Here is a 27,845-nt window from a genome sequence, read left to right as displayed (position 1 = left end):
CTGCAGTTTGGCTATGTATTGTTAAATTGGTCATTAACATCATTCTTTGTGTTAATTTAGTAAAAAGGCTTAATTTTTCTTTATTTTTTTCAGTATTTACCTTCTTTAGCCATTTCTCAATGTGCATTTAAAAGAGTGGAAAAAAACATCTAGATGCAGTAACCTTGTTTTTCATTTGACATGACTTAAATGCTTAAATTGGCCTCATTAAAAACTGCACATGGGTAACGGGAATACAAACAATGATTCCTTTTCCAAAAAAAAGCACAATCTGCTTTATTTCTCTCTTGAGATCATTTCCAATAAAAGGGCAAATATTATCACACATTTAATAGGATAAACAACACTGAGTGATAAATATCTGCAGGGAAAACAGACCCTTAAATGTAAAAGAAAAGGGAGTAAATTCATTGCTGGCCCTTTAAATACAGGTCTAACAAAAGCAAAAGGGATAATGAGTCTGTACAGATATGCAGTGATCAACAGAAAGCAATGTTACCGCTGAAGGTGACGCGATTCAACAGCGCCAATGAACACCCAAACAAATAAACCTCTGAAATAACCATGAGCACTGCAGAAATAATTTAAAAAAAAAAAAGGCATTGCAAATGTCCAACAGTTCACCCAAAAGGAAAAGAGGAGGTTGCATTTGCGAACGTGCTGATGGTTATAGTTCTGTACAGTTGTAGTATAACGAAGCACCTTCAAAACCAACATTTTCTCTGCCCTTCATAATTAGTCATGATCCCAGCGAGACCACAGAGATGGCAACATTTCCAACACAAGCACGGATTCGCACACACGACGCAGATGCGTGTTTGGACCCCGATGGTTACAGATAAGCCATCTATGGCTTGTGCAACCCTAGCACTCCTGTGACCGACCGACAAAACCGAAACTCAAAGCTGAAGATAAAGAGTTTCTTGACCAAATCAAATAAAAATCAAACATACTGTAACATTGCCCATCAGCTCTCCAGACAGCACAACTATCCCAAATGTCCTCACATTACACGAGTGCCCATATATCCCACCCGCCCTTATCACACCAAACACAGAGCAACCGCTTCTCAATGCTGCTGACTTTAACATGTTTATTCCACACACCCCACCGCCGCCACTCAAGCATCATCATACAACACTTTTAAGGATCAAATGTTGCATTTACACAACGCATGAAAAGCAGCTGTAAAATAAGAGAAAGGTGCATGTCCTCCATTTTTGGATTGAACAATGTCCTCAAAATTGGGTTTAAAGTTTTTTTTTTATTGAATAAAAGGTGGGTTTTTTTTAATAATAATATCGCAAATAGGCATGATTACTATATTTATATATATAGATATAAAAAAAGAAAAAAAAAAAAAAGTGTTAAAACTCCATGGTACCCAGTAAAAATGACTAATGCCACACACTGCAGTTCTGGAGCTTCTGTTGATCTGCATGTCATTCAAAACCTTGAGTCCAATCAGCTGGCTCAGTTTGGCAATGTGGGCGTGGAGACGTGAGAGCTGGAAGAGGAGATACGCTTCCTGTTTTTCTGTTTGCGGACTTTGATGGAAAGAGTGAGACACACCAGGGTTCGTTTGCCACTTTTGTGAACTGTAATTCTTCACTTGAAAATGTCAAATAAAATGAAAATAAATAAAGCTGATCTTGGAAAGTCTGCGCAGAAGTGTCCAAAACTATCGTGTCTATTTATATATATATAGTTTACATTTCTATATATAGATATTCATTTCTCTCTATGTGACATTTATTATTAATGTGTCCCGACTGATTTGTGGAGTTGGTGATCCTGTGCGTCAGTTCCAGAGTATAGTGAAAGAGAGAGAGGGGGGGAGAGAAAGAGAGAGGGGTGAGAAGAGAAAGGAGGAGGAGGTCCTACAGACAGCTGTGTCATGTGATCATAAGGTCCATTTATTAGGCTTTGCCTTCCTCCACTTTGACTGACTGTGGTTTGATGGCTCCGGTTCGAGCAGCTTTGAGCTGTACTGAAGGCAGCTGCTCCTGGATCTTGCCGGGGATCACTGATGAGCTCTTGGTGTCGCTGACGGCCTGACGCGCGTCACGCAGAGCCTTCACCTGTACCAAAGACAAGAGACCGACTCAAAACTGGAGAAGAACCTCTCCAAAACTGCCAGTCAGTCAAAGACTTGAAGAAACAACTGCTTCAAATGTTTCTACTGTATAATACACTGAACGGTCAACACACGAGAAGGCAACATGGGCATTTTAGCATCAAATCAGCTTTTTTTTTTTTAATATATATTTTTTCATTATAGCATTTTACTGTGTATTGTGTCATAAGACTGGTTTCTGTAGTTCTTCCTCAGGATGAAGCAGATCATCACATTTACGCCAATACATTTTTAAACCAAACTTTTATTTTGCCTGGTTGTAGTGAAGAACATGCAGACCTTTTTAGTAACATGCATCAGATTATCTAAATCACTAAACACAGGAAAATCCAAATTTTCTTTTAAGCTTACAGATGTATTACCTAGCCTTTATCAAGCTGCTGTATGACCCAGCTTCACTTGAGAGACACACAAACCTCCACCATTAGACAAAGCCTCATCTTTACAGATTAGTATTTTGGTTTTGATGTAAACATCATAAAGCATGACAATAAGAAGAAAGAACATAAAATGCCATTACCTATGCTCACAGTGGGTGGCTCACCTTCACACCATCCTCAGGACCCTTCACGGTTGGCTCGGGGTTGGAGGGGGGTGTGCTGTGGGGGGGATCGCGCCCGTGGTTGGGGTAAGGTGGCGAACGGATGATGATGGTCTTGTTGACCTGCATGATGGGCCGCTGGATGGGGTTGGGGAAGGGACCATTGGTGGGGGGCCTCATGTGCATGACCAAACTGCCCTGAGGAGTGGACACCTGCAGCATCAGACAGCAGATGAATGTGTTTAGCCATGTGTAACGTGTCCTCTTGGGTCAGCATTGGGGACAGAAATGAGCCGTACCTGCTGTGTGTAATGTCCTGGGAGAGAAGCGACTGCTGTAGGGGCTCCTGAGGGTTTCCCACTAGGACTGGCTGAACCAGGCCTGAGGAGAAATACCAAAAACACAAGACCTCATGAGTGAGCAGAGACACTGACACACAACAGACTCAAAAGACTACATTTTAAAACATTCACAAATAGTCTTAGTTATTAAAACAGTAAATCATAAAAAAAAAAACTGTTTTTAATGAGCATTTCTACTAGTAATGCAGTATATAGTGTTAATCACCGTACTTGTAAATCATTTCCCCACACAAATAATTACAACTTTTGTTCACAAATGACCACTAAATGGGGAAAAGGTTACTGTTAAATCGACAGCATTTGCACACTGGGCCCCTTTATGAATTGCTGAATTCAATCATAAAGAGGAAGACACAAACACCTCCGCTCACCTGTAGGAGCCGCTGGGTATTCCAGGTGAGTGACTGGGCTTATCAGAGAACTGAAATCCCTTCATGTCCATCTGGGAATGCTGCAGAAAGAACAAGGTTTATCAGAGAGGTGTGTCAATAACACGCAGGAAGATATTTGAGGGCCGTTATTTCCTGAAGCACAGGCTCTGACCTCCCGCTGGGATCCAGGAGGCATCATGCGTCGTGGAGCTCCTACAGACAGGTTCTGGTTCTGCTGGAGCTGGATGGACTGGGGCAGGATGAGGTGCTGCTGGGCCGATCCATAGCGCAGCTGAGATCCAGGCATGGGCATCGTCACCTGAAAAATCAGTCAGTGTACACAGCATTGAACTATGAATTCAAACTGCATTTGAAGCTGTTGACTGCATAATAACACCTTACCCAAATTACTTGACTTTTATAACAGCTTACGTGTTTATGCTGTCTTATGGCTTTCACAGAACTTGCCTGAATTAGCTGGGAGTCCATGAGCTGTGACGTGCCCATCCCTGCCGCCTGATTCATGGGCCCATCGTACACCAGCGGCTGGCTGCCATTCATGGGCTGGTAGTGAGACCCGGACTGCGGTTTGACCATGTCTGACGGCTGCATGCCAGGAAATGCAGAGTATGGCCCTTTGAGAGGACCTCCACCAGAGAGCACCATGGGACTGTGCTGAGACAGGTTTGGGTGCATGTACAATGGAGACCTGTAATAGAGGAGAACATGAGAGTACTCAGATGATCACAAAAGGTAGAGGAACAGTGGAAAATTTCACCAGCTTAGAGCAGACTCAATGTTATTTGACAGACATATTACTTAACCAATATCATTATCTGTCTCTCTCTACACTATACTTAAACCAATTACAGTCAATCTCTACACTAATGTACAATACAGCAGAAAAAGGATTCTTTTTTTGTCTTTGTCCATATTCTCTAGACTGCATGTCAGTGTAGAAGAAGCTATATACAGCAGTTATTAATACCAGCAGTTTGGTGTTTTAAGAGGAACTCTTGCAATGGCAAAGGACTTTGTGTAGAAATACTGAATGAAATTGAACAATAGTGACGGTGACTGAGGCGGCTGAATCACCTAAAGGGAGGGATGGAGTTGAACATCTCTTGAGACTGAGAGACAGGCAGGGCTCCTCGCAGGCCTAGCTGTGCCTGGGCCTGAAGAGATGTGTGCAGGGAGATGGGGATCTGTTGAGGGGTGGCCTGAACTCACAAAAACAAACACGGGTTATTCACATGCACATAGATCCAATGAATGAACCCTATATAGCCAACTGTATCATACTTGATACACAAGACTAAATTATCAACAAAAACTAAACAAAATTAAACATGTTCCTCTGTTAAGGAATGATCTTCACAAGCATCGAAAATATCAAATATTTTGAGGAACCTTTGTTCATCTCTCAATCATCATAGTATAGCATGGCTTATGTTTTGATCATTTAAATATCATCATATTTGATGCATTTATATCTAAGGCTGGGTTTTGACAAATTTCACAATTCGATTCTGATTCATAAGCTTGCGATTTGATTTGAGAGAAGATGCATACCTGCTGGTAACTGGGCTGCTGAGTCAAGGGCGGCACAAGACGCGGCTGACTCTGGAACACATGACCGTCCAGATACAGAGGAGGGATATGACTGCCTGTGATACACACACAGATCACAAAAGTTTTTAGAGCCATGCATTGCCGCCGCATGCAACACACAGTCTGAGAGAAAGATTGGACAGCTGACCTTGCATGGAGACAGAAGGAGCAACAGATGCCACAGGCATGGGTGGCATGGACACTCCGCCAAAGGAGCTGTAGCTGACGCCGCTGGAGGAGCCCACGCTACAGGTGGGCTGAGCTCCGGAGCCCGCACCGCCCGGGGAACCCTGCTCCGGGAGAGCCTGAGAGTTCTCCCACGCCTTACGAGCAGACTCCATCTGAGACCACAGAGAAACATGCTGGTAAGAGACACAAGTCTTTGGAAATGACAGTGAAGATAACATGACCTGTGCTTCAGCTGCTCAGGTTCTAGCACATTGTTAGCTCACTCAATCATGTTTCTTTTAGTGCAGATCAAGTCAATCAAGAAAAATTAAAATGCTGGCATGAGGACGCCTGTCCAGAAAGACTTCAGTTCTTTTAAAAGCTTTACCTTTGGGAGGAATGTATGATATTATTTCTTCTGTTGAACACAATTAGGGATGTGCCGGTATTAGTTTCGGTAACGAATGGTTCCCAGGCAAATTCCAAATGGAAGTAATCATCCCTATCCCCTTGGAATAGGGACTTTGGAGTGAGCAGGGCACGTGTGTGCCATTAAGTAGTCATTAGGAATGCACTTTAGGATAGGTGCGACAAAATTTCCTTATTATCTTCAGCTGGGATGTTCCCGTGACAACGCGTCCGTTAGCGGATGTCGCTGTTTTACTTTCATAAATGTATTTTTATTGTTGTTTGCATAGCAGTTGCATAGCATTTAAAAAAAAAGTTTTTAAAGTTTTTAAAATACGCTATATAATATAAAAACTATACATACAATATATATACATACATATTTTTCAAATATCTTTTATGTTCAACAAAAGAAAAACTTTTTAAAAAAAAAAATGTATTGCTGGGTGTACTATTCCTTAAAAAAAAAAAAAAAGTAGCATGTTAATATTTAGCTTGCAAACATTTTACGAAGCTGCTAAGGTTTTTTTTTTTTTTGCTAGAAATTGCTAGACACTATACCATATTACTAACATTTTAACAAAGTAAACATGTTTTAAAATTCATGTTTAAGCAAGTTATTAAAAAGCATGTTTTACCAAACTGGTCATACGTTTTATCATATTGCTTACATGTCAAAATGTTTAGTTTAACAAACTGTTAAAACATGCTAGCATGTTTTAACATATCCATTTGGTTTAAAATATTGTTAGCATGTTTTAACATTTTACTAACAACTGATTATGCTGCAAGCATGTTTTGCCATATTGCTAGCATGTTTTAGCAGAATGATAACATTTTACCATACTGCTTAACATGAATCTAGAATGAAAAATTACAGCAACATGCTAGCAATGATCAACAGGTTTTAACATGTTGCTAAAAATTTAGCATTCTTTTAGCGTGTTTAAGTTATCATGAACATATTCGGACATTAAACTAGCATGTTACGAAAATTTTTGCTAAGCATTACAACATGTTTTACTGTTATGAGGTGTCATTTGAAGGTTTGAACATGCTGGGAGCACGTCCTATGCTAGACTAGGCATGAGATGGGCAGACAGAATGTGTCTCTCTCGCAAATCCCAAGAAACAAAATTAAGTATCTGGAAGAACCCTTAAGGTCAGTGATGGAAAGCCTTCAACCTAATCAATGATGTGTCAGTAAGCAATACCTTGAGAGTGAGGTCCGCAGAAGGGAAGCTGATGGGGTTGAGGTTTATTCCTTGCTGCAGGTGGTCTCTGCGGAGCATTGGGATGGCTTGAGTCAGGCCCACCTGTGCACACACATTAATAACAGTATAAATGCTCAATGCTTCTTTACACAAAGCAGACAATATAAACGCTGCGTGCAGAGCTACTGTACGCACATTCCCAGCAAGCACGTCTTGCAGCTTGGTGACGGGGTTGGACACAGGCACTGGTGTGGACCCTGGAGGAAGGCTGAAGTCAGAATCCTTTGCACTGACACCAAACTCAATAGGTGGCACAGGAATGACGTTGTCCACATGGATATCCACTCCATTGACAGGAGTGATATGTCCCTCCAGACGCTCCATGCCCTCCGAACCCTTGCGGTTCTTCAGCGAGCGCTCATTGCCAATAGGGCCTGGTTTGTGTTCTTTACTCTGCTCGGGCCCCGCATCTGAATCCTGGAGGACAGGACAGTGGAATGTTAGTCTAAGGCTCAGCTCACTGACTGAGGCTTGCAAAAATACTTGCTTAGAAAAGAATGACCTGTACCTCTGAATTGGGTTCGCTTCCTGTGTAGGAAACCTGCTTTGTCCATGAATCACCACCTGACGACTGGACAGTCAGAGCTTCAGGAGGAAAACAAAGTCATTTAGAATCAGCCTCTTACATATTAATACACGCAATATCGAATGTTATCAGTATTACCGGTGCTGTTTGTCTCCCAGATCTCGGTTCCCAAGCTGTTGGTGGAGAGCGTCTCCTCAGGCTGTTCGATGGACATGCTGGCTTGCTTCTTGGCAAAACGGGGAGGCATTTTTGATGCAATTGTTCTATTCTTTACCGAACCCTTCAGGTGCACAAACCAACTAACTATAATATCCACTCAGGAGATGCTTCATGCAGTTAAATAACTGAAGTTATCATCTTTCTTGTTATCAGATATGGGTCTAAACATCAGGGAACAGAGACCACGATTACTTACTGGAGGACCCTGATCCTTCCTCCTGCGATCATCATCCTGTGGGCGGCGCTGTTTTTTGGACAGAGCATCCTGGAAAACCTCTGGACTGGGTACAGAAGCTCCCGAGTCACTTTCAACTGTGAGAAAACACAAGCAACAGCTTCTTCAGATCCAGTACGGAAGAACACCACACAAGTCACAACTAAAAACAAATTATATCTACCATTTTTCACGTAAAACTGTTAAATTAGGTAACTCTTTACAGTTCTCTTAAATTACCATCCATTAAATCCATTCACCATATTACGAGATCCTTTTGTCATGATCAAAAAAAAACAAACAAAAAAAACAGACTTGAACCATTTCTAAACGTGCTCATGAAAGGCGAATGTCCTGAAGAGCTCAACTTCAACCTTCTCCAACACTCTTGCCTGGAAATTTCTAGTAATCCTGAGGACCTTGATCAACTTGTTCAGATGTGTTTAATCAGGGTTGCATTCATTTAAAAACAACTCCGTTTATCATCCTTTGGAGAGGCACTTCTATCATAAACAACCACTTTTGACTTACTTGGGTAAGTGTTCAGGTCATATTGGCACAGTGGATCAGTCATGTCCCCCTTCATGTTTCTGGGCTTCAAGTCGTTCTCTAGGATCTTTCCTGTTGCTTCGGTGTCATTGTTTTGCTCCACATTGTACACAGATGCCGAGCTCAGGCCAGTGACTGAATCTTCTGGAACTCTGCACAAAGTGAGTTACACCACATTCATAGTGTGAATTTCAAAAATGGAACAGTTATTTTCATATCAATGTTTAACTTATGTTCCAAAGAAATATACCGTTTGCTGTTGGAAGCAATGCCATTCTGCCAACTCTCGTTTCTACTAGAGGAACCTGCACTAGACTGTGTGTCCGTTGAGCGGCTCATCTTGTTTTCCATTACAGAGGTGTCACTCTTCCGGTTCTGTCTGTCGACGACTGGACGCTGACTAGAAAAGCTCCGCTTTGAGAGCTCTCTCTTCTCAGAGCCAGGTTCCATCAGCATGTCGCCATGCTGCCCCCGCTTCTCCCTCCAGTCACTGAAATCACTGTTTTCAGAGCCGGTTTCCCAGTCCTCACCCTGACTTTGACCCGTGATCTCCTGTGACCGTCCTCCAGAGTAGTGGTTTGGCCAGTGCTCCTCTGCACCCTTAGAACGACCTGGCCACTGATTGCCAACATCTCCGTTAACATAGTCTTCATTATTCCAGTGACCTCCTCCTTCACGCTCTTGCTGTAGACGCCTGAAGCGTGGGGGCTTATCCTGCCGTGGGGGACGTCGCCTTCTAAGGGGCCGGTTGTCAGGATTATCATTATCAAGGTAGTAACCTCCATCTCGGTCCTCGACGCCATTATCTACAAAGGAGCCCGTTAATTTAGGGGGGTACTTCAGGAACTCCCGTTCAGATGAACGTTTGGAATAGGAGTCTGCAACGAAGTTATAACCGTTCTCCTGAGAGGTGGTGCTTCCAAACTGGGCTCCTCTCCCTCTCCATGTCGAAATGTCCCTTGAGCCAAATCCACGGTTGTATCCAGCATTAAGGCGAGGGGGCAATGACCTTCCAAACGCTCGAGCGGATTTTGTCTTGTCCCTGGAATCGATGTTGCCAGTCTGATCATCAGTGTAGACCTTGTTTGATCTCCAAGACTCCTTGTCAGCCCTCTTGAACTCTCCAGACACAGGATACGAAGCCTCTCCGTTCTCAGTGGCCTTCTGGCGTGGGCGCTTGGGCTGCTCCTCGTATTCTGAGGCCTCACTGTGCGTCTCACTCACATTACGTCTCCGGGGTTTGCCTCGCTGCAGATCTTCACCCCTGAAGTCTCGAGTGCCACGTCCTCGTGCAGGCCTCTGTGTGCCTGTGCTACTGTAGGCCCCCCTGTTGCTGTCCATCCGTCCTCCACGAGCACCACCACGAGAGTTGAACTCTCTGAAGCCCCGGCCACGTCCACGACCTGCTCCCCTGGACCCTGCAAACGCCTGCTCCTCATCAATGAATATCCAGTTGTTGCGGCGAGGAGCTGGTGGATCCCTGCTGTCAGAGCAGTCCAAAGACGGACCCTTGCTGCTATCCCAGCAGTTCTCTTTGTGCAACTCTTCAGGCAAGTTGCTCGTTTTCTCCACCTTCGGAGCTTCCGCTTGTTTCTCCCCAGGAGAGGAAGCAGGTGGTGGGGCGGAGTGCCTGTTAGACAGAAGTGGAGCATCTTTCTTCAGGTCATAGACGTTAGTAACAACTTCTTTCTCCAGCCTGTATGGGACAGTCTTCTCCTCCAGATCAGTTTTGGGTTTCTCATTCTCTTTGTCTTCAACCTTCAAGGGCTTCAACACAGGTTTCTTGATGGGTCCCGTCCTTCTAAAGGTTCTACCAATGGACTCAGATGGCTGGCTGACATTACTGCTGCTGCTTGAACCATGATCGGACCACTGCGCCTGACTGCTGGCATCTTTCCTCAGGCTACCCATACCTTTCCTCCAAATATCAGAGTCGCAGCTCTTCTCCTTGCCATCGAAGGCCTCAACATGGGTATCAAGGTCTTCTTTCTGATGTCTACCAGACGAGACGTCCCTGTGCTCGCTGTCTCCAGGATGGGTTCTGCGGAGTATTAATGGTTGATGGGCTACTTCATTGTAAACTTCTTGCTGCGAACCGAGCGACACGTCTGAGCCTCTGCCTTGGCGGAAGCCTTGATGAGGAAGTTCCTCTGCTGGACTGTCTGCACAGTCATGACCTCGGTCTTCATATAAGTCATGTCTGGAGGATGACTGGTCACTCCTGTCATCTGCCTGAGCCCGGTCACAATTCTCTTGCTGTCTCTGGTAGGGTGGGGTGAAACTGCGAGATGAATAGCTGTCTTGGTTCCACACTTGGTAAGGCTCAGTGGATGGCGCCCTCCTCTCCTGATGCATGTTGGGATGGCAGCCTTCATCAGAGGTGGAACCAGGGCTATTCAGGTGATCCTGTTGAATGACAGGTTTCACCAAACCTTGAAAAAAAAAAAAAAAAAGTTACATTTAAATATCACAATATAAAACGTCTGAATAAAAATAGCCATATATCACCATGATACTAAGTTACTGTAGCTGGAACACAAAATCTACTTTTGGGAAAGGCATTGTGCACTCACATAATTCACAACATTTCTGCAGACAAGTTTTTAGAATTTTACAATATAGAAAAAGCGTTAATAAACCTTTTGAAGTAGTAATATATCAGTCTTCATTTAGAGTTTAAAATAACAAAAAGAATATTGAAATAAGTGGATGTTTCAGCAACAGCAATACAAGAGATTTTCTTATGAGATTAAATGCTTTCATCACAGTTTAACTGTGACAATAGACTACAAAAATCAAAGTATTGTTTTTTTTTTTTAACCAAATTGAGCAACCATATACTATAAATTAATTCATTTTAAATCAATGAAATCAATGGGATAAAAAAATTATAATAATGATACGAAGTAAAGCAAATCAAGTGTGATCATTTTCCAGCATCAGGGAACCACGAACATGCAGATGTGGCGTTAAGATACTAACATTCTCTCAAAATCTTCAGATTAATCATTTCTGTCAAAGGGGTTAAACTGACATAACAGTTAGTAATGTCTGGCTTACTGGATCAAGTTTACTCATATTTTGAAGCTAAATAATATTATTAAAGGTTTGATCGTATTAATATGAATAATAGTGATGCTTGATGGGGTGGACGATATGGTTTCAAATATATCATGATATTTCAAAAGTATCTGCAATAATATTTATGATGATATAGAAAAAAAAAAACATGGAACAACTTTTATTGGTGATTGCAGCTGGCAAGCAGTAGCATTTTTCCCCCCAATGAGCTACTTTCATCGATGACAGACTATATAATTTGAAGTGTAAATCTATTGTCATAGGGTGGCAGCAGCAGCTGTGTGTTTGACTTTAAGCAGACCGATCGGTGTGCATGGCCATAGCTGGAGTTTGTGAGGCTCTGGTGCAGTTTGTACTGGTGGGCCCCGTTTGAAATGGTGTAAATTGTATAATTTGTGCAATGTTTTTTCAGGTTTGTAGGTGTCCAGGTACAGAAACTGAATAATCAAATGTTAATAGTATTGTATAGTCTTTACTGTATAAATTAAATAGATTAATTCCTGTTAAAACTACAAATTCAGTAAATAGCAGTTAAGTGATTTACTCACATTTAATTTCTTGAATTAACATTAAGGACACTGACAGCAGCTAGTAAATTAGGCGCGGTCACTTTAAGAGATAATACATCCAATATAATGATACACATTCCATTTAGATCTCAGCTTTCTACTTTTACTAAAGACATAACCAACCATTTTTTTTTAAGGATACCTCGAAAAGACAGGTATTGTGACAATTTTGTATGTATTGGTCGTTTCAAGAGCAAGAAGAGACAAAACTCAATTTGGTGTTCAAGGGCTGTAGTTGCGGCTCTCTGCAATCACACTGTTACGCACAGAACAGCATGTGGGTGCTGAATTAAGCTTTTCATGTCTTTTTGTGATAGTATGTTTAAATTGGGAGGAAGTGAAGAAGAGCTCAGTTCGATGTTTACTCTCCATGTGTGCACCAAACTCGACGCGAGAACTCTGTTGAGTTTTCCACATCTTGTGTTTGAATGCTTTAAAATGTTTTGCAATTGACAAGGTTTTTGTGACGATGCATGTTGTAGTTGTTGTAGATGCAGTTGTTGTACGGGCTAGGGAATGTATATCCGCCAAACGTCATTGCATCACTATATCATTGATACCGTAATACATCACCTTTTTTTCCCCCCATGTAAAAATGTATGATATTTCACACCCCTAATGCTTGACTTGGCAAACACCACTAAATAGGGAAGATGTTGTAGTTTACCAGATGAGTTAACTCCAGGAGGGTAGAAATCCACTGGAGAACATCCCTGCGCCATGCGGGGATCCATATAGGGAGGCATCATCATCCAGCGTGGGTCAAAGCCCAAAACATGATGAGGGTAAAAGCCTCTCTGTGGGTGAGCAGAGCTGGACTGGGTGGGGTGACCCGACTGCTGCCACGGCGCCATCTTATACACCTGCTCCTAGAAACCACAGAGAGAAAATCAATTAAAAATAAATCTCTATAAAATGAATGCATTCAGTACATGCATAACAGCATAAAAGCATAACAGCATAGTTAGCATGAAAACCATAATTTCTTAGCATTAGAACTTCTCCATAGGCATATGCACTGATTTCTACTAGTCGATTTTTTTATTAAAAAAAATACTCGAGTTCCTCGACTACTTGTGGTTCATGCTACTGTAAATGAAAAGATATTCAAGAGTTTTTTTTAATCAATAAATGCTTATTAATTCATAGTCGTATGCAACAATTAGTGTATAAATTGTCAAAACTTTATAATTATGACATTACATATTTAAATTTTCATGTAACAGCCAGTATTTGTATCTCTATGTGTGTCTGTAATAATCATTTTTATCTGCATTCGGATACAACGTTGATAAGACCGTTATGGCTTTTATCTTTTTTTCATATTTATCACTGAACAAGTATGTCGTGTTAAACTAAAAACCTCTCATGCCAGCAGAGAGATGTCATGACAAACGTTTAGTGATCATTTTAACACGACTGAATCAATTCAATGCGCACATTTTCATTACGCAGAACACCAAGTCTTAACGTTTAGTGAACTTCACTAAACAAATGCATGTGCCGCGCAATCCAGCAAAAGGTAAAGATGCAAACACGTAGGACTGGTAGAAAATGTATCCGTATCAAAGCTGATTATTAGCCTGCTAGAACTGGTTTTGTTTTTGAGAGACTGACACGCAGCGTGGCTGTTTGATTGGTGAGCGTGCCGTTTAATCCATTCATTCGTATTATATCATAGCCTAAGGTTTAAAGCTGCAGTAGGGAACTTTTGACGCTCTAGCGGTTAATAAACAGAACTGCTTGCGTCTTGTGGAAGAACATCGTAGCCGGAACTACTTCTCTCTGTTTATATCTATGAAGAATCACAAAGGTACTGGGTTACTTCGCCGCGGTACCCCCGAAGCAATCTAAAATAGTCCGAATATAAACACTTATTATAGGTGCACCCTAGTGATTCAGGAAAAGCTAAAAACACGGTTTGGAAAATGGATTCATGGTGTATTTGCTTATTATACACATTTTTCTACATTTTGAACACAAACAAAGTTACGGACCGCAGCTCTGATTGGTTGTTTCTTACCGGGAGCGGATGGCTTTCTGCAAATGGCAATAGGAGCACTGGGAGGAGCCAGAGGAGCTTGATTTTTTTCACAGATTATCTGTCTCATATTCTACTGTCAGGACATAATGACAGGTTTAACAAATATGTAAAAAATATATTTGTACAAAAGTTACCTACTGCAGCTTTAAATCATTGCCTTTTAAATATATACAAATAATAGAAGGTTTATGATGTATTATTATAGGTTATATTACTCTTGCAAAGCTCTGATTTCTGAGAGATGCACGGAGAGGAACAGCAATGCTGTGTTTGATTTGCGCTCTTTTCACTCAAAGTTTACATTCATTCACTTCACACTCTGACTTTAGAGGTCTGTTGTATAATATTGCGCTGATTCCCTGACTCAACTGTTATCCAGCAAACTCCGGACTGTGCCAGCTTCAGCAGAGTATTCAGGCAGAATTATTCTGAATTAATTTGTCTGTTATTCATTTTTTCAACTAAAATCCGTGCCATTCCAAATAATGAATTTGACTTCAGGCACACACCTAATTATTACATTACATATTTAATTTTAAATGCAACATAGATAAGGTCATAGAAAGTAACAGCTACACGCAATTTTGTAATCCTAAAATTCATGTCGTACTTGCAAACTCTTTGTACGCACTATGGTTAATGCATGCTAGACTAGTCCATTGTTTCCGACAGAGCTGACTAGTGGTTGAAGTAATCGATCCGATCACTCGACTACTCTATGCAAACCCTAATATAAACCTCAAGGTTTTCAGGGTGGCTGAATTAATAACCATTTCCACATACTTAAAGTATTAGGTATAAAAGCTCACCTGCTGCTGCTTCTGGAAGCGGGGTGGCACAGGCTTCTGGTGTCGGCCGTAGTCTGGGAGGGGAGAGGTGGACTCAGGACCATTGTCATCATTGTGGTAGTTACAACCTTCATCTTTGTAATCCTGACTGGATGACTCAGATGGTGCATCAGACACTTCTATATACAAAGAAATAAGGTTTTAAGAAAAGTAGCGGAAAAGAAACGCCTTTGATTTAAAGGAAACATTTTTGAGAAATCGCAATGCCATTATTACAAGGGGTAGCTAAAGCTTACATTTATAAACCAACTAGTTTATATGAACTCGTATACCTTTAGTGCCATACTGCCAGCCCTCTTGGTGGTGTTTGGATGACCTTCGGCCTGGAGATTGCGTCAGCTCCTTGCTGTCTGCTTCTCTCAGTGTTTCTCCAGACCGTGCAGGTTTTTCAGTTTTGCCAAATTTTTCATCCAGTTTTTTGAGTTTCTCTGCACAGGCAGCCAGTCTCTCCTCCCGTGCTCTCCTCTCCTCCTCATCGCGCCGTCTGCGTGCTCTCTCCACAGCAGAGATGTCGGCTGAGACAAACTTCCCACGAGGCGGCATCTGCCGCTGCGGCTCCTCCTGCTCCTCTGCAGACTCACTGTTGCCACTGTTCTTCTGCTGGTGCTGCAAATCACAAACAACAGAGAAAGGAGATCCCTTAGATGAGCCTGAACTGATGGGACAAACTTAAAGGTACTATCAAAAATGTCAATTTAAACATTTAGTAAGGAAAAAAAACATGCATAACTGTGCTGAATGCATGTCACTTTTTATTTTATTGTCTGTTTATACTTTTTCCCCCCTAATCTCTGGTCTGTATGCAATCCTAATGCTGGCCTTACTTGCTGCAAAAACTAATGCATTAAGGCTGTAGATTGTTACCTGAGATTCAGCAGATGACAATCGTCCATTGGTCTTCCTGGAGGGAACGGGCTCTGGCTGGCGCGAGTAGGATGACTCCTCAGCGTCTCGTGGAAACAAACCGTCACCAGAGCTCTGAGATGAATGCTGGTCCTGATGGCTGTCCCAACCATCCCTGAAAGACACAAGCACCAGAATGAGCTTCAATTCCAACAGAAGCGGCGTTCACACCACACGCACTGAATTAAAAAAGAAAAGCTTACCAGATCTTATTCTTCTCACAGTGGGAGTGATCTTCCTCATCGTCACTGAACTTAAGCTTCTCGCTGTAATCCACTTCCTCATGGAGACCTGAAGAACAGACACCGGTCACAATGAGAATAAAAATAAAAAATAAAAAAAACAAATTTGTTGTCAAAGAAAACTGGCGCTCACCTGCCCAGCCATCTTCACAGTCATTGTCCAGTTCATCGAGGTCCTTCAGGTCCTCAGGGTTGATTATGGCAGGACGGGGAGCTCGATCTCCTGGGCGGCGTATCGGGCGAGTGGAGGGGCGTGGAGGGATACGGGCGAAACGGGCCTCTCTTCTTAAATCACCACTGGGAAATGAAAAACAGCCATTTATAAAGAGGACAGAAAGCATTCCCCACAACAGTAATTCGCACAACACTCACTTGACGGGCTCCGGTGCAGGGAACGCTGGTCTGAACATCAACCTGGATTCAAAGCGCACGGGGGCAACCACAGTGGTTGGGCCGTGATCCGAGGAAACTGGTGCGTCACGAGTCTCTTTAGGGCACATCTGACAAACAAAGTGCCAATAAGCATTTCATCAGAGAAAGCACACTGGATAATGGATATGTTGGGCAGAGACTTACAAAGGCAGGGAGCATGTCGTGGTATGTGGTGGTGGTGTGGTGCTGGTATTGGAGGGCTGATGGGGCGGCTCTGCGCTGCACGGGCTGAGCGGGCCGCAGCGACGGCTCCTTCACATCAGAGGACTGGGTAGCGGCAGCAGAGGATGATGAGGAGGATGAGGTGGATGAGGAGGGGGGAGGAAGAGGAGTGGTGGTCTCAGCCGAGCCGCTGCTCTTGGTGTCCGTGTCTGTGCAGGGCGGGGCGGCAGACAGCACCGGGGGCTGCAGGTTCCTCCCACCGCCCTCCCTCCAGCTCGACACGTCTGACAACGACACACAACATCAGCACATCGCATCGAGACTCATTCATGCCAGTGGTCTTACAAGCCAACTAAAACAATGAGGTTTTCCTGATCTGTCAGAGTTGCAATCTGTTCAGACCTTTTGGCTTATTTTCCCTTTAATTTTATGAAATTTGAAGTGCATACCTACAGCAGACTAAGAAATCTACAAGACACTGACAGCGTTTTGTGACCCTGTTTTCATGCCTGGTTAAGAAACTACGCCAAAGTTAAGGGATAGGCTTACAGATATTTGGTAACAATTTATTTTAAGGTGGCCTTGTTACAAATGCTATATGTACTTACTATTATAACAATAAATTATGCAAGTAACCCTAAACCAGACCCTAATCTTAATACAAACTATATAGTAAGTACTTGTAGTCAATTAATATTACTCAATCAGTACTTAAATGTACAATTACACTGGAACAAGGACACCTTAAAACAAAGTGTAACCAGATATTTCAATATCTATAATACAACAGAAATATTACTGTACTACATTTACAAATATTGTTTCAACTTTTTTTTTTTTTTTACTTTATGAAAAGTGTATTGGTTTAGGAAAGACTGCAAACTGCAAAAAACTGCATCCATCCACTATAAAAGCATTACCTTGGGGCGGGGGGATAACTTTTTTTTGGCCTTTATTGTGTCAGGACTAGGGATGTCAAATTTCGATTATTTCCATGATCGATCGTCGTTTAAATTAACGATCAATTAATCGATTAATCGTTAACCATAATACTGCAAAATGCGTCTATTGCAGGCACGCAGTCAGCGGTATGACAGGATGTGCAAAAGCCACACACACACACACACACACACAAAACGCTTTCTCACTTGAATTAAAGAGGTTTTAGTCTGAATAAAATGCTAGTAGCAGGATTATAAAATGAATAGATGCGATTATGATCATTTGATAAAATGAAGAGAGCGCGCCATACTTTTGAGGTCATTTTACTTTGTTGACAGTTTCCAATCCCGCACGGAGAACGCTGAACGCACCTCTTTAAATGGTTTTGTGGTGCTCGTTGTTGTATTTTAAAGCACAATTGCAATGTTTTCAACTGACATTATTGTATAAAATTATCCGAAATGTGGAGCGCGTGTGACTGCGCTGCACATTAAGTGAACTACATCGGCGCTGCTGCACCAAAACACAGTTGCTCACATTAATTTGATCCTGCTGGATTCTGTCCTAGAAAATGCAGATTTTTAAAAATCCGGCATACAGCGCATTAGATCGTGACAGTGCATGCGTGCAGACGAGGATGAGCGAGCGCGGCTTTGGCTAGATTTATTTGGAGGTTATTGCTCATGTCTCATTCGGCATAAATCGAAATGTTTCCATATTCGCAATGTATTTGAATGTTAAACTATTATTTATAATGTAAACTAGGCTTGTACTTAACACGCATTCGCATATAGACGGAAAAGATGATCCTCTTCATACGAGCAAAAACGTCCTTGGCATAACAACAGAGTGGACCGGTATACTACGGTCTATTTAAACTGACCAGTGTAACCTTTTAATGTTTAGTTGACTATTTTATTTTGATAATGAACAGACTGCGATGTAAGTTTGAATCGCTAGAATATACGTGTGCAGCAGGCTCCGGGGCGATCGAAACAGCTGAGACATAAAAAATATATATATATTTTCCGCAAAAGTGTTTACTTTCATTTGTGCACACTCACAATAAAAACAGAAGATTTGTGCTCTTGTAAAATAAAGCAAACAAACAGAATGCGTTGTCATCCTTTTTTTTTTTTTTTGTGAACTTATGGAGCGCCCACACTTCTGTTTTAAATCCGTTAATCTTAATTATTTAAGTCGGATATATTTCGCATAGCCTATTTAAAAAAAAAAAAAAAAAAAAAACATGAAAACCAATTGTTATTTTTATGTTGGGCCTATTACTTAGTAGGCTATAAATTTTCCTTAAAGCATCCCATTTTGTCCCAGGGCTTCTAAGTGCCCTAGTCAGGTCCATGCAGAAACTTGTGAACGATGCTCGGCGTCACCGTTTAGTGACAGCAGTGAATGCTCCAGGAATGTGTCGGTCACAGCGCCTATTAATCGCTGTTTTGAATCCAGCAATTATTTATTTAGAAATGATAAGATCTGATTATGACAAGTGTGGTATAAAAGCTTTGTTTATTAGAGGAATAATAGGTTAACTGGAAAATGTTAGATCGCGACCATGCTTTTGGACCCCATAGTCTTCATTTACGTGGCTTTGTTCTGGTTTTCCGGTTGGTCACGAATTTGCACAAATTCAGTATATTTAGGCATTGTTTCTTTTCCTAAATCTTCATAGTGTAACCCTCTAATTTCCCAGGTTTATTTTATTATCTTTCGCTTTTAATAACTGTTTTCGAATATCTTACTGTGGTAAACATGGGAAGGGAAATTAAAGATTTCATGAACTAAGAATTCGTTCGATTTATTAATTTATTCCCTTATTTCACTTAAATCATGGGTTATTTAGGGAACAAAATTAATGAAACATGGACAATTGCCACATTAATAATTCGTATGAATGAATTAACAAGTTGTAGGAATGAATAGACTATCTGTCCTGTCACTGTGTCCCGCAGCCCTGCAAAGCGCACAATATAAAACAGTTATCTGATGAAATGATTAGTAACTACATTTCTATTGCATTTAATGTTGAAGAACTTTTATGTTGTTTCTATTTTAATGTACTTTAAAGTTTAAATCACATTAAAAGCTTAATTTGTACATTGTGAATGAATGATGATGCTTTTATATATCATCACCGTCACTCACAGCCGCTCGCACGTGTTGAGTGCGCATGAGCCGCACGCAGCCCAACATTGAATCGGTTAACCGACCATCGATAGCCTTAATCGATTGCATCTCTTATCGACAATTAATCGATCATCGATTAATCGTTGACATCTCTAGTCAGGACATATCAAAATTGTCAGGAAGCTTAGTTGGAGTCAGAGGGGAAGCGGAATTAGGAAAGGTCTCCGAGTCATCAGGGGTACATTCATATAAACCCTCACTGCCAATTCAGCATTTAGGTTTTTCTTTCAATATTTCACACGTGCTGAAGCCAGTTTGCTCAGCCTGCTGCAGTATTTTCTCCTCTTTGCATTTTATCTTCGGTCTTTGAGTTCTGTTGTCGACTGTTTACGGTTTGTTTATTTGACCAGCTAGTCAAAAAAAGTTTATACAGTTAACATTGAACTCCTCTCAATTTACAATACTGTCTTCGTTGTACCATTTGTACTTTACCATTAAGCCATTTTGTTTTTTTTAATTCATACCACGTCCTTAATTCAAAATGGCTTACAATTTGAAACAGTATATTGCCCAGCACTACATGATGCAAACATGCAATGACAAATCACAGATGCCTGACATTTCCCAGCATCAAACCGGACCGCTCTGAACAAAGCTGGACTCACTCTGTGGGCGGAGGCTTGGTCCGGGCCCATACGACGGATCGAAGACGCTTCTTTCCTTGCCAGCCTTGTCCTGTTCGCCTGCTGCTTTCAGCGTCGGAAATTCCTCGTGAGAGAAGGGCTGCAGTCGGCTTGAGACCTTTAAACCTGGACAACAGAGTCAAACAAATATAAAACATCACATGACATAACAAACACCATTGAGCAGAATAAACGGATGATTACCATCTTGATCTACTGCCTTTCCATTGAGCTGTGCCCATTGCTTTTGTCCACCTGTACTTGTGCTCTAGAGGGACAGAAACACATTCAGCAGACATCAGACACCATGACATTAACATCAGGTGAGCACCAAGAAGAGATGAAGAACGTGCCATCTGTACCTCCTGGCTGGTGATTGGCATGGGCTTCTGAAGATTGGAGACAGATTTCTGTAAAGCCAGCGGTGGCTGCGACTCCGGCAGCTGTGCTGATGATGCAGTGGAACTACAGAAGGAAACAGACACCAATCAGACAATGTGTGATGGCCATTTGCATCCAGAAATAGAGCAGAGTATTTTGAGAACAAAGTACGTTTTTAAATAACCAGAAAAAGATTTTACATTACTGCATACATCACTTAGTTACAGCATGTGGATAAAAAGAAGAGAAAAAATAGAACGGTCGCAAAGAAAGCGTTCACCTCACTGCAAATCTAAGCTTTTGAGCATGATGTCCATGGTCATTTCAGCCGTATGAACAGACCTTAAAAACGTGGCACAGATAACACACACACACGCTAAAAATCCAATTAAGTCTTGCGACTCATTTTGTTTACTTGTCTTATGTAGTTCTAATAAATATGCAACATAACTTAGTGCTTTTTTCTTTAAAAAACAGGCCTGTGTGTTCACAAGTTGAACGATTCAAGAACGCATTAAAAAAAGATTTTAGGGGCATGGTTAAAATTGATCAAATAATGTGTCAAATAATTCCTTATTGTAAACAAAGACACATTTACAAGCACAATTCAAGCACATTTCTTAAAACAAAAAAGTAAACTAATTTTTTTAATACTCTGGAATAATTTTGTAATTATTTATAGGCCTATTTTGAACTGTGTATATACAGTGCCCTCCAAAAGTATTGGCACAGTAATGACAAAATTGCTTAGTTTGCTGTGGAGTCAAGAAATTTAATGAATACGGGTCAAAACTACAGAACCTTATTTTATATTTTAGTGTTTGATCCCCCTATCTGATGTGAGCAAAAGTACTGGGACAACTGAACAAATCAAATGTAGACATTTAAAAGCTAACATTTAGCTTCAAACAAGGCAGTGAGTCTGCAGACTCTTGGTCTCTTCTTTTGAAAAGCTTTTCCCAGCCTTTAATACAGCCATGCCAAATGATCAAGAAGATTTCAATCTGGAGATTGACTCCATCCGTCCATCGAAGACATTTCATTTCTTTAAACCTCTTGACTAAACTGGCAGGGTGTTTTGGGTCACTGTCCTAACAGAACCTCCACAGGTTCTTTACAGGTGAGCTTGTATGCTTGGTATTATTAGCATTTACGTTTTTCTCCCTCTCCACACTTCCCATCACACAGATATAGGTTAATCTTGGTCTCATTTGCCCATAAAACTCTGTTCTAAAACTCTACTGGCTCACCTTTGTGCTTCTCAAACTCTAATCTTGCCTTTATATTTTTGATGCTGATCAGAGGTTTGCATCTAGTTTCTGTAATTCTTTGTCAGTCTCCTGATGACATTAGATTGTAAAACCATCACCCCAGCTTTTTGGAGGTTGTTGGTGATTCTACATACACTTATTTTAGTTTTTTTTTTTCTTTTCTCTCAAAGTCAGCTCCCTCATCTTCATCCTGGCTTGTGTGTGTTATCAAATGCAGGACTCTGAATGCAGAGCCAATGGATATAACTGATACTGACACTTTTCCTTCTTTTAACATCTGAATTAATTCAACAGGAAACAGATGATCACTCAGAAAGATCTGTGAGCTAACAGTCCCAATACTTATACTCACATGAGACTGGGGGATGAAACTATAAAAGTGCTGATCCTCTTAAATGCTAAAACATCTGTGTTGAATCATCCAATAATAAAATGCTGTAGCTTTGTCTGATATTCATCTTTTAATCATATTTAGATTTCTTGACTCCACAGTTAACAGAGCAACTTTGTCCCAATACTTACTGAGGGCACTGTATTCTCTCAATATTAACTAGTTGCTTATTAGTAATCATACTACAAACATGATTTGCCATTCACAGGTTTTTGACAAATAAATAAAAGTTTAATATATTAATAAACCTCACATTCCAGCCTTTATTTGAAAAAAAAAAAGTCATTCTATTAATCATTCCCTTCATTTTCCCTTTTTACTTTAATCTTGATAGTTTTATAGGATTTAGTTTAAATGAGGGAGGGAGGGGAGCATTATTTTTTTTCCTTTTATATGGCTCGAAAGGGCACACTCTTCAATGAAAAAAACCTGATTTAATGGGAGGCTTACTAAATTATTTAGTTCTCGCTAGGGTTGTGCCGATAGACGATAGTCAGAGAGAGATGTAAACAGATGTCTCTGTCGATAGTCAAGTGGATATTAGGCTCATTTTTATTTTTATTAGATGGCCTATTATAATTCGGCTATCAAACTGCCCAGCCATTTCAAAAATCGGTCGGGAAAAAGACCAAAAACTGTCCGATTGCCGATTACGTATTTTAAGCAAAAACCGTCCGGTTCCGATTAATGGCCGGTCAACTGGTGGTGCATCCCTAATCTGAACGACCTGTATGTGTGCAATATTTTAAACGAGCCCTCACTAACTGGGTTTAATTCCACAGTTATGTTAGAATGCATCTCATTCTTGTTTCTGTGGCAGTGCGTCTAGCTTGTCATGAGCTGTGCGGTCCAAAGTGCTTTTTGACTGATGCATCATTTCAATTGAACTTAACTCCAAATATTAACTTACCTGTTTTGAATACTTTATATTTAACATGTTCGATAATGTCCAATATTAGTGTTAAACTGTTGGACTCTAAATTAAATCTACTACTGATTTTCACCGCTGACTGATTTTGCAGAACATTTAGACTGATAACTTCGGTGTGCAGATGCGGCAAATTGTTCACAGGACGAACGATATGACACTTATGAAAATATGACAACAACAAGCTGTTTAACGTACGTTTGAAAGTTAATTTTTTTAATAACTGGTGATTCCATTAGCTCTCTCTCATGCACCTGCATGGTTTAAAATGGCAAATAGTTATGCTATGACAAGAACAAAGTCTAACTTGTCTATCGTCGATCTCACAGGCTGACGATATGATGATTTAAAAATGACCATATCGCCCAACACTAGTTCTCAAAACCTCCCGGCATGCTTTTATCTTGTTAATAAAGATCCCACTACAGCCACATGCACAGACTCGAGCATAGCTGTTAGGCTTATTTTATGTAAAAAAAAATAAAATAAACTATTCAGTAAGAAAGCAAATTATTATGAAACCAATCCAAAATCCAAGTGTTTTTCAAACCTTGAGAACAATACATAAAAATCAAGCGTTTTTCAAGGAATTCAAGCACCCATACAAAGGTATTCATTGATTGCAACCTGTTCTGAACACTAAATGAATCCGCTCTTTGAAATTGAATCACATTACACTATCACACCTATTTTTTTTTCCATCCACAAATTTAAGATCTATTGAAATTAAACATTTGTTATACCCCTTGAGATTAAGACTTTATGACCAAAATTCACATTACAAACTGAATTTCGACCCATTAAGACTTGACTTTATTCACAAACCTCTATTTTCAGCCACAAATGTGAGTGAAACGGTCAGACTAATGAGGCCTGTTTTTGCATGTGTGCAGCATTATGTGTTACTGAACATTAAAAAAATTACTGCCGGTACAATTTTAGCTGGACTACAGCATTTAAAACACATTTTAATTGAGTTGCTTTAGTCTGGGTGAGACACTCACAGCAGCACAGTGACTGAAACGTCTTCATTAACTTCAAACACTCACACATGACCAACACTTTGATGAGCATCTCTTTTTCTCTCTGCACACATTCCTTTCTTAATATAGGCTGCTCTGCACGACACAATCAGTGTCTGCTGTACAATGACACACACAGACAATCTCACACACAGACAGTTCACTTCACACACAGCGAGGTTTTAGTGAGTGTGATGGACAGCAGTGCTGATGCCGCAGCAGCGTTTTCTCTGACCTCTTTGGATCGTGTTGATCCTGCTTGTTTGCCCATCCTGTACCGTCTTTGGGCACGATAATCACGTTGGGATCGTTTCCTTTACTCTCAGACTTCAGACTCGGCAGGTGAGCGGGAGGGGGCATGCGCCGGGCAGCGGCCACTTTGCCAAGACTCTGTAAGCCATGTCGTGCAACAACTGCAGGTTTACAGAGAGAGAAAGAGAGAGGTGTGAAATCGGGAAAACATCTCATGCGTCAGAAATACTGGCACATTACAGTTAACACACACATATATATGAGATCTGCAGCTGCTCCGGTGTTACTACACACGGTGTGACACATCCAAACATGCAAAAGTGATCTGAGATTTAAAGCACGGCTCTATGAAATCAGATTTACATAGAAGTCAATAGCAACAAACACTAGAATACGGATGTGAATATGAAGTGCTTGAGTCTCACCTGTGGTTTTCTGAGTTTCTATTGATTTCCCTTTGTACTTGTCAAATAGGCTGAGTGATGAATACTTGCTTTTCCCATCCTTGGACTTGGTTATTTGCCCCAAACGATCTGACATTGCGATGTAATGTCATCGAGTATGGAAATTTTTCTTTGCACCTCTTCTTCAGTACCGTCTGTTTCTGTGGAGAAACGCACACAATGACATGATTTTAGCAGAAGCACCAACGTCTCTCCAACACATCCTATGAACTGTGATGAAGAATAATTTCTATGCCACAAAAACATCAGCTTTCCACCCGGACACTAGAGGATGCGGCTCAACAACAAACAACAAAACACAATCTTGGACGGAATAATGATTTTTTTTTTTTTTTTTTTTTTTTTTTTTTTTTAAGCGCCACATGGGGATCATTCAGACATCTTTGGAAAGGAGATGAATCTGAAATCAACATTCACATAACAAAAGAAGTGTCCCGCTGTCTCAGTGAGAACATGGAAACACTACGACTCGCTGTTAGATGCACACCAGCGACAGGGACCTAGAGTGGAATGCATGAGGGAAAGGGAAATATTCATGTTCAACAAGACATCCTGAAGTATGCAGTTTCTGTAACAGCAATAAAATGCTTTCACTGTAAGCAGTATGGACATCTACATAACATCTACCTTTGTGTTCCACAGAAGAAAGAAAACCAAAACACTAAAATTACATGAGAGCAAGTTAATCATTTACATCTTTGGCTTTAACTTCAAGTGCACATCTTCAGTTTAAAAGTAAAAACACAGTATACGTAACATTTTAAGTAAATATTTATGAGAGAAAAGACAATAACAGACTCCTGTATAATCACTCTCAAAGTGTTCCAGATTAAATACATGTTAGATAGTCTCCCCAAAAAAAAAAAAAGATAACAGAAGACAACAAACGGAAGTTCATTGTCAATTATTTTGGATGACTAACAAACAATGACGATGCTATGTGTGTCCCCTACACACACACGCAAAAGGATTTTAAAGGAATAGTTCACCCAATAATTAATATATGCTTAAAAAGAAACCTCCGGGTGCCATCAGAATGAGTCCAAACAATCCACACCACTCCAGTCCATCAATTAACGTCTTGTTAAGCCAAAAGCAGCGTTTATATAAAAAAAAAAAATCATCATTAAGATGTTTTTAACTTCAAACCATTGCTTCTGGCTAAAATGAACCATATCTATAACATGACCATAGCTTCCTCCAATGAAGAAATCCAGCCCCTGTTTTCTGTCACATCAAAATCCACCCATATATTTTTCTAGAGCTGTTTTGGCCTGTAAACTGTGTTTGATCAGTGGAGATTTTTCTCCTGATTCAGACCACTTTTTGATTAGAGACTCGTGTTTTAGCCAGAAGCAACGGTTTGAAGTTAATAACGCCTTCTGGTGGATTCGTTTCTTAGGAAAACCCAATTTTTGGCTTCACAATCACAAGATGATTAACTGACGGACTGGAGTGGTGTATAGTGATGTTTTTTTCAGCTGTTTGGACTCTCACCCTGACAGCACCAATTCATTGAAGAGGATGCATTGCAGAGCAAGTGCTAAATGGCTCCACATCTCTAAGAAGAAACAAACTTCATCTTGGATGCCCCGAGGATGAGGACACTTTTTGCAGATTTTTATTTTTGTGTCAGCTATTCAACTCAAACTAAAGGTAACACTTTAAGTTACAGTGTCTGTTTCAGGTTATGAATCTTTAATATACTGTTAAAAAAAAAAATATGCATAACTACAAGCAGCTAAACCTGAACCAAATCCTTACCCTACAGTATGTGCATGTTGTTAATATTACCAAGTACTTGCTTGTATAATTGCAAAAATGGCCGATGCACTGCTAACACACTTATAAACGACCACCATCATCAGTGCCAAAGTCAGATTCATCATGACAAGAGATATAAAACCTGCTCTCATGAGAAATACACATCAGTAAGACTTCACGAGAAGCCCCGAAAAATAGTGACACGTTTAACAGTGTGGGATTATTATGAAATCAGTGTGATGTAATAATAGAGCACGAAACATTTTGATGGCAGGCTAAACGAAGCTAACATCTATGAACGAACAGTTAGCATGATATGTAAACAGAGGCTCTTCAGCCTGATTATTTAACAACCCGCTTATTCCACACACACGAAATAAACACAATCACACACTACAAGTTGTAAACACGAACGTAAGAGCTGATCAATAACGACATTTAATATAACGTTAGCCATTTTCACAAAGACTTCATGAGGTGTTTAGCAATGCTACTGACATTAGCCTCCAGCCGCTTCTGTTGTATAAACTCCACCAGATCCGTCAAACGAGCTTCAAACTGCAGCAGCGCGGGTGTTTCGTTAACATCGGCTGGTATAATGAGTAATCAATGCGTTAATGAAGGGTTTCTGGGGACTTGTTGATGTGGGAGCCGATTAAAAATGGCTGCTGCTCAGAACAAAGCGACACAAACACTGAGACATCCTGCGACAAATCGGCCCCAAACCCGCGAATAAGCCACATAGAGCGGGCTAATAACTCACCGAATGAACTTACGAAATTCTCTTCAGATCACATATATCGATATATTTCCAATGGATAGAGAAACTCGGCAGGATGGATGCAGATTTCTCTGTTTATCTCTGTTCGCTTGTTGTCAGCGTCCCAACCCTAGAGTGAAGCTGCTGTCGTCGCGACAAATCGAGTCTCCACCCGCGATCGGGT

At 40.8% G+C, this 27,845-nt stretch overlaps 1 protein-coding gene across 3 annotated transcripts; it reads right to left on the bottom strand.

Annotated features, from left to right (window-relative positions):
- Nucleotides 1-250: 250 nt before the first annotated feature.
- Nucleotides 251-27,845, bottom strand: LOC127957231 (protein PRRC2B). 3 transcript variants are annotated; one of them, XM_052555666.1, is made up of 30 exons: nt 27,678-27,845; nt 25,099-25,277; nt 24,657-24,834; nt 20,791-20,893; nt 20,633-20,696; nt 20,411-20,554; nt 16,644-16,945; nt 16,440-16,567; nt 16,201-16,364; nt 16,029-16,116; nt 15,787-15,940; nt 15,195-15,528; nt 14,884-15,041; nt 12,698-12,899; nt 8,631-10,812; nt 8,363-8,532; nt 7,814-7,929; nt 7,537-7,678; nt 7,381-7,457; nt 7,008-7,289; nt 6,813-6,914; nt 5,171-5,363; nt 4,984-5,078; nt 4,507-4,631; nt 3,880-4,120; nt 3,584-3,730; nt 3,412-3,491; nt 2,978-3,059; nt 2,682-2,891; nt 251-2,081 (listed from the first exon to the last, which is right to left on the bottom strand). In XM_052555666.1, exons 2-30 carry the CDS (start codon nt 25,211-25,213, stop codon nt 1,920-1,922), a joined length of 6,540 nt encoding a protein of 2,179 aa, XP_052411626.1. In that variant the 5' UTR covers nt 25,214-25,277; nt 27,678-27,845; the 3' UTR covers nt 251-1,919. The 3 variants fall into 3 exon arrangements, with proteins under 3 accessions (XP_052411626.1, XP_052411625.1, XP_052411627.1); XM_052555665.1 differs by having other exon boundaries at nt 27,665-27,844; XM_052555667.1 differs by having other exon boundaries at nt 1,896-2,081; nt 2,658-2,891; nt 27,665-27,844.

This window comes from Carassius gibelio, chromosome B5, assembly GCF_023724105.1.
Source record: "Carassius gibelio isolate Cgi1373 ecotype wild population from Czech Republic chromosome B5, carGib1.2-hapl.c, whole genome shotgun sequence".
Lineage (NCBI taxonomy): Eukaryota > Metazoa > Chordata > Actinopteri > Cypriniformes > Cyprinidae > Carassius > Carassius gibelio.
This window is presented reverse-complemented; position numbering and strand designations above follow the sequence as displayed.

What these genes read in the sequence shown, in the direction of transcription:
- LOC127957231 (XM_052555666.1), bottom strand. Translation starts at nt 25,213, where the DNA reads ATGTCAGATCGTTTGGGGCAAATAACCAAGTCCAAGGATGGGAAAAGC. An exon ending in TGGACTCCCAGCTAATTCAG is followed by an intron (nt 3,731 to 3,879) that starts GCAAGTTCTGTG and finishes CTGATTTTTCAG; the next exon opens with GTGACGATGCCCATGCCTGG. An exon ending in CTCCTGGATCCCAGCGGGAG is followed by an intron (nt 3,492 to 3,583) that starts GTCAGAGCCTGT and finishes TTCTTTCTGCAG; the next exon opens with CATTCCCAGATGGACATGAA.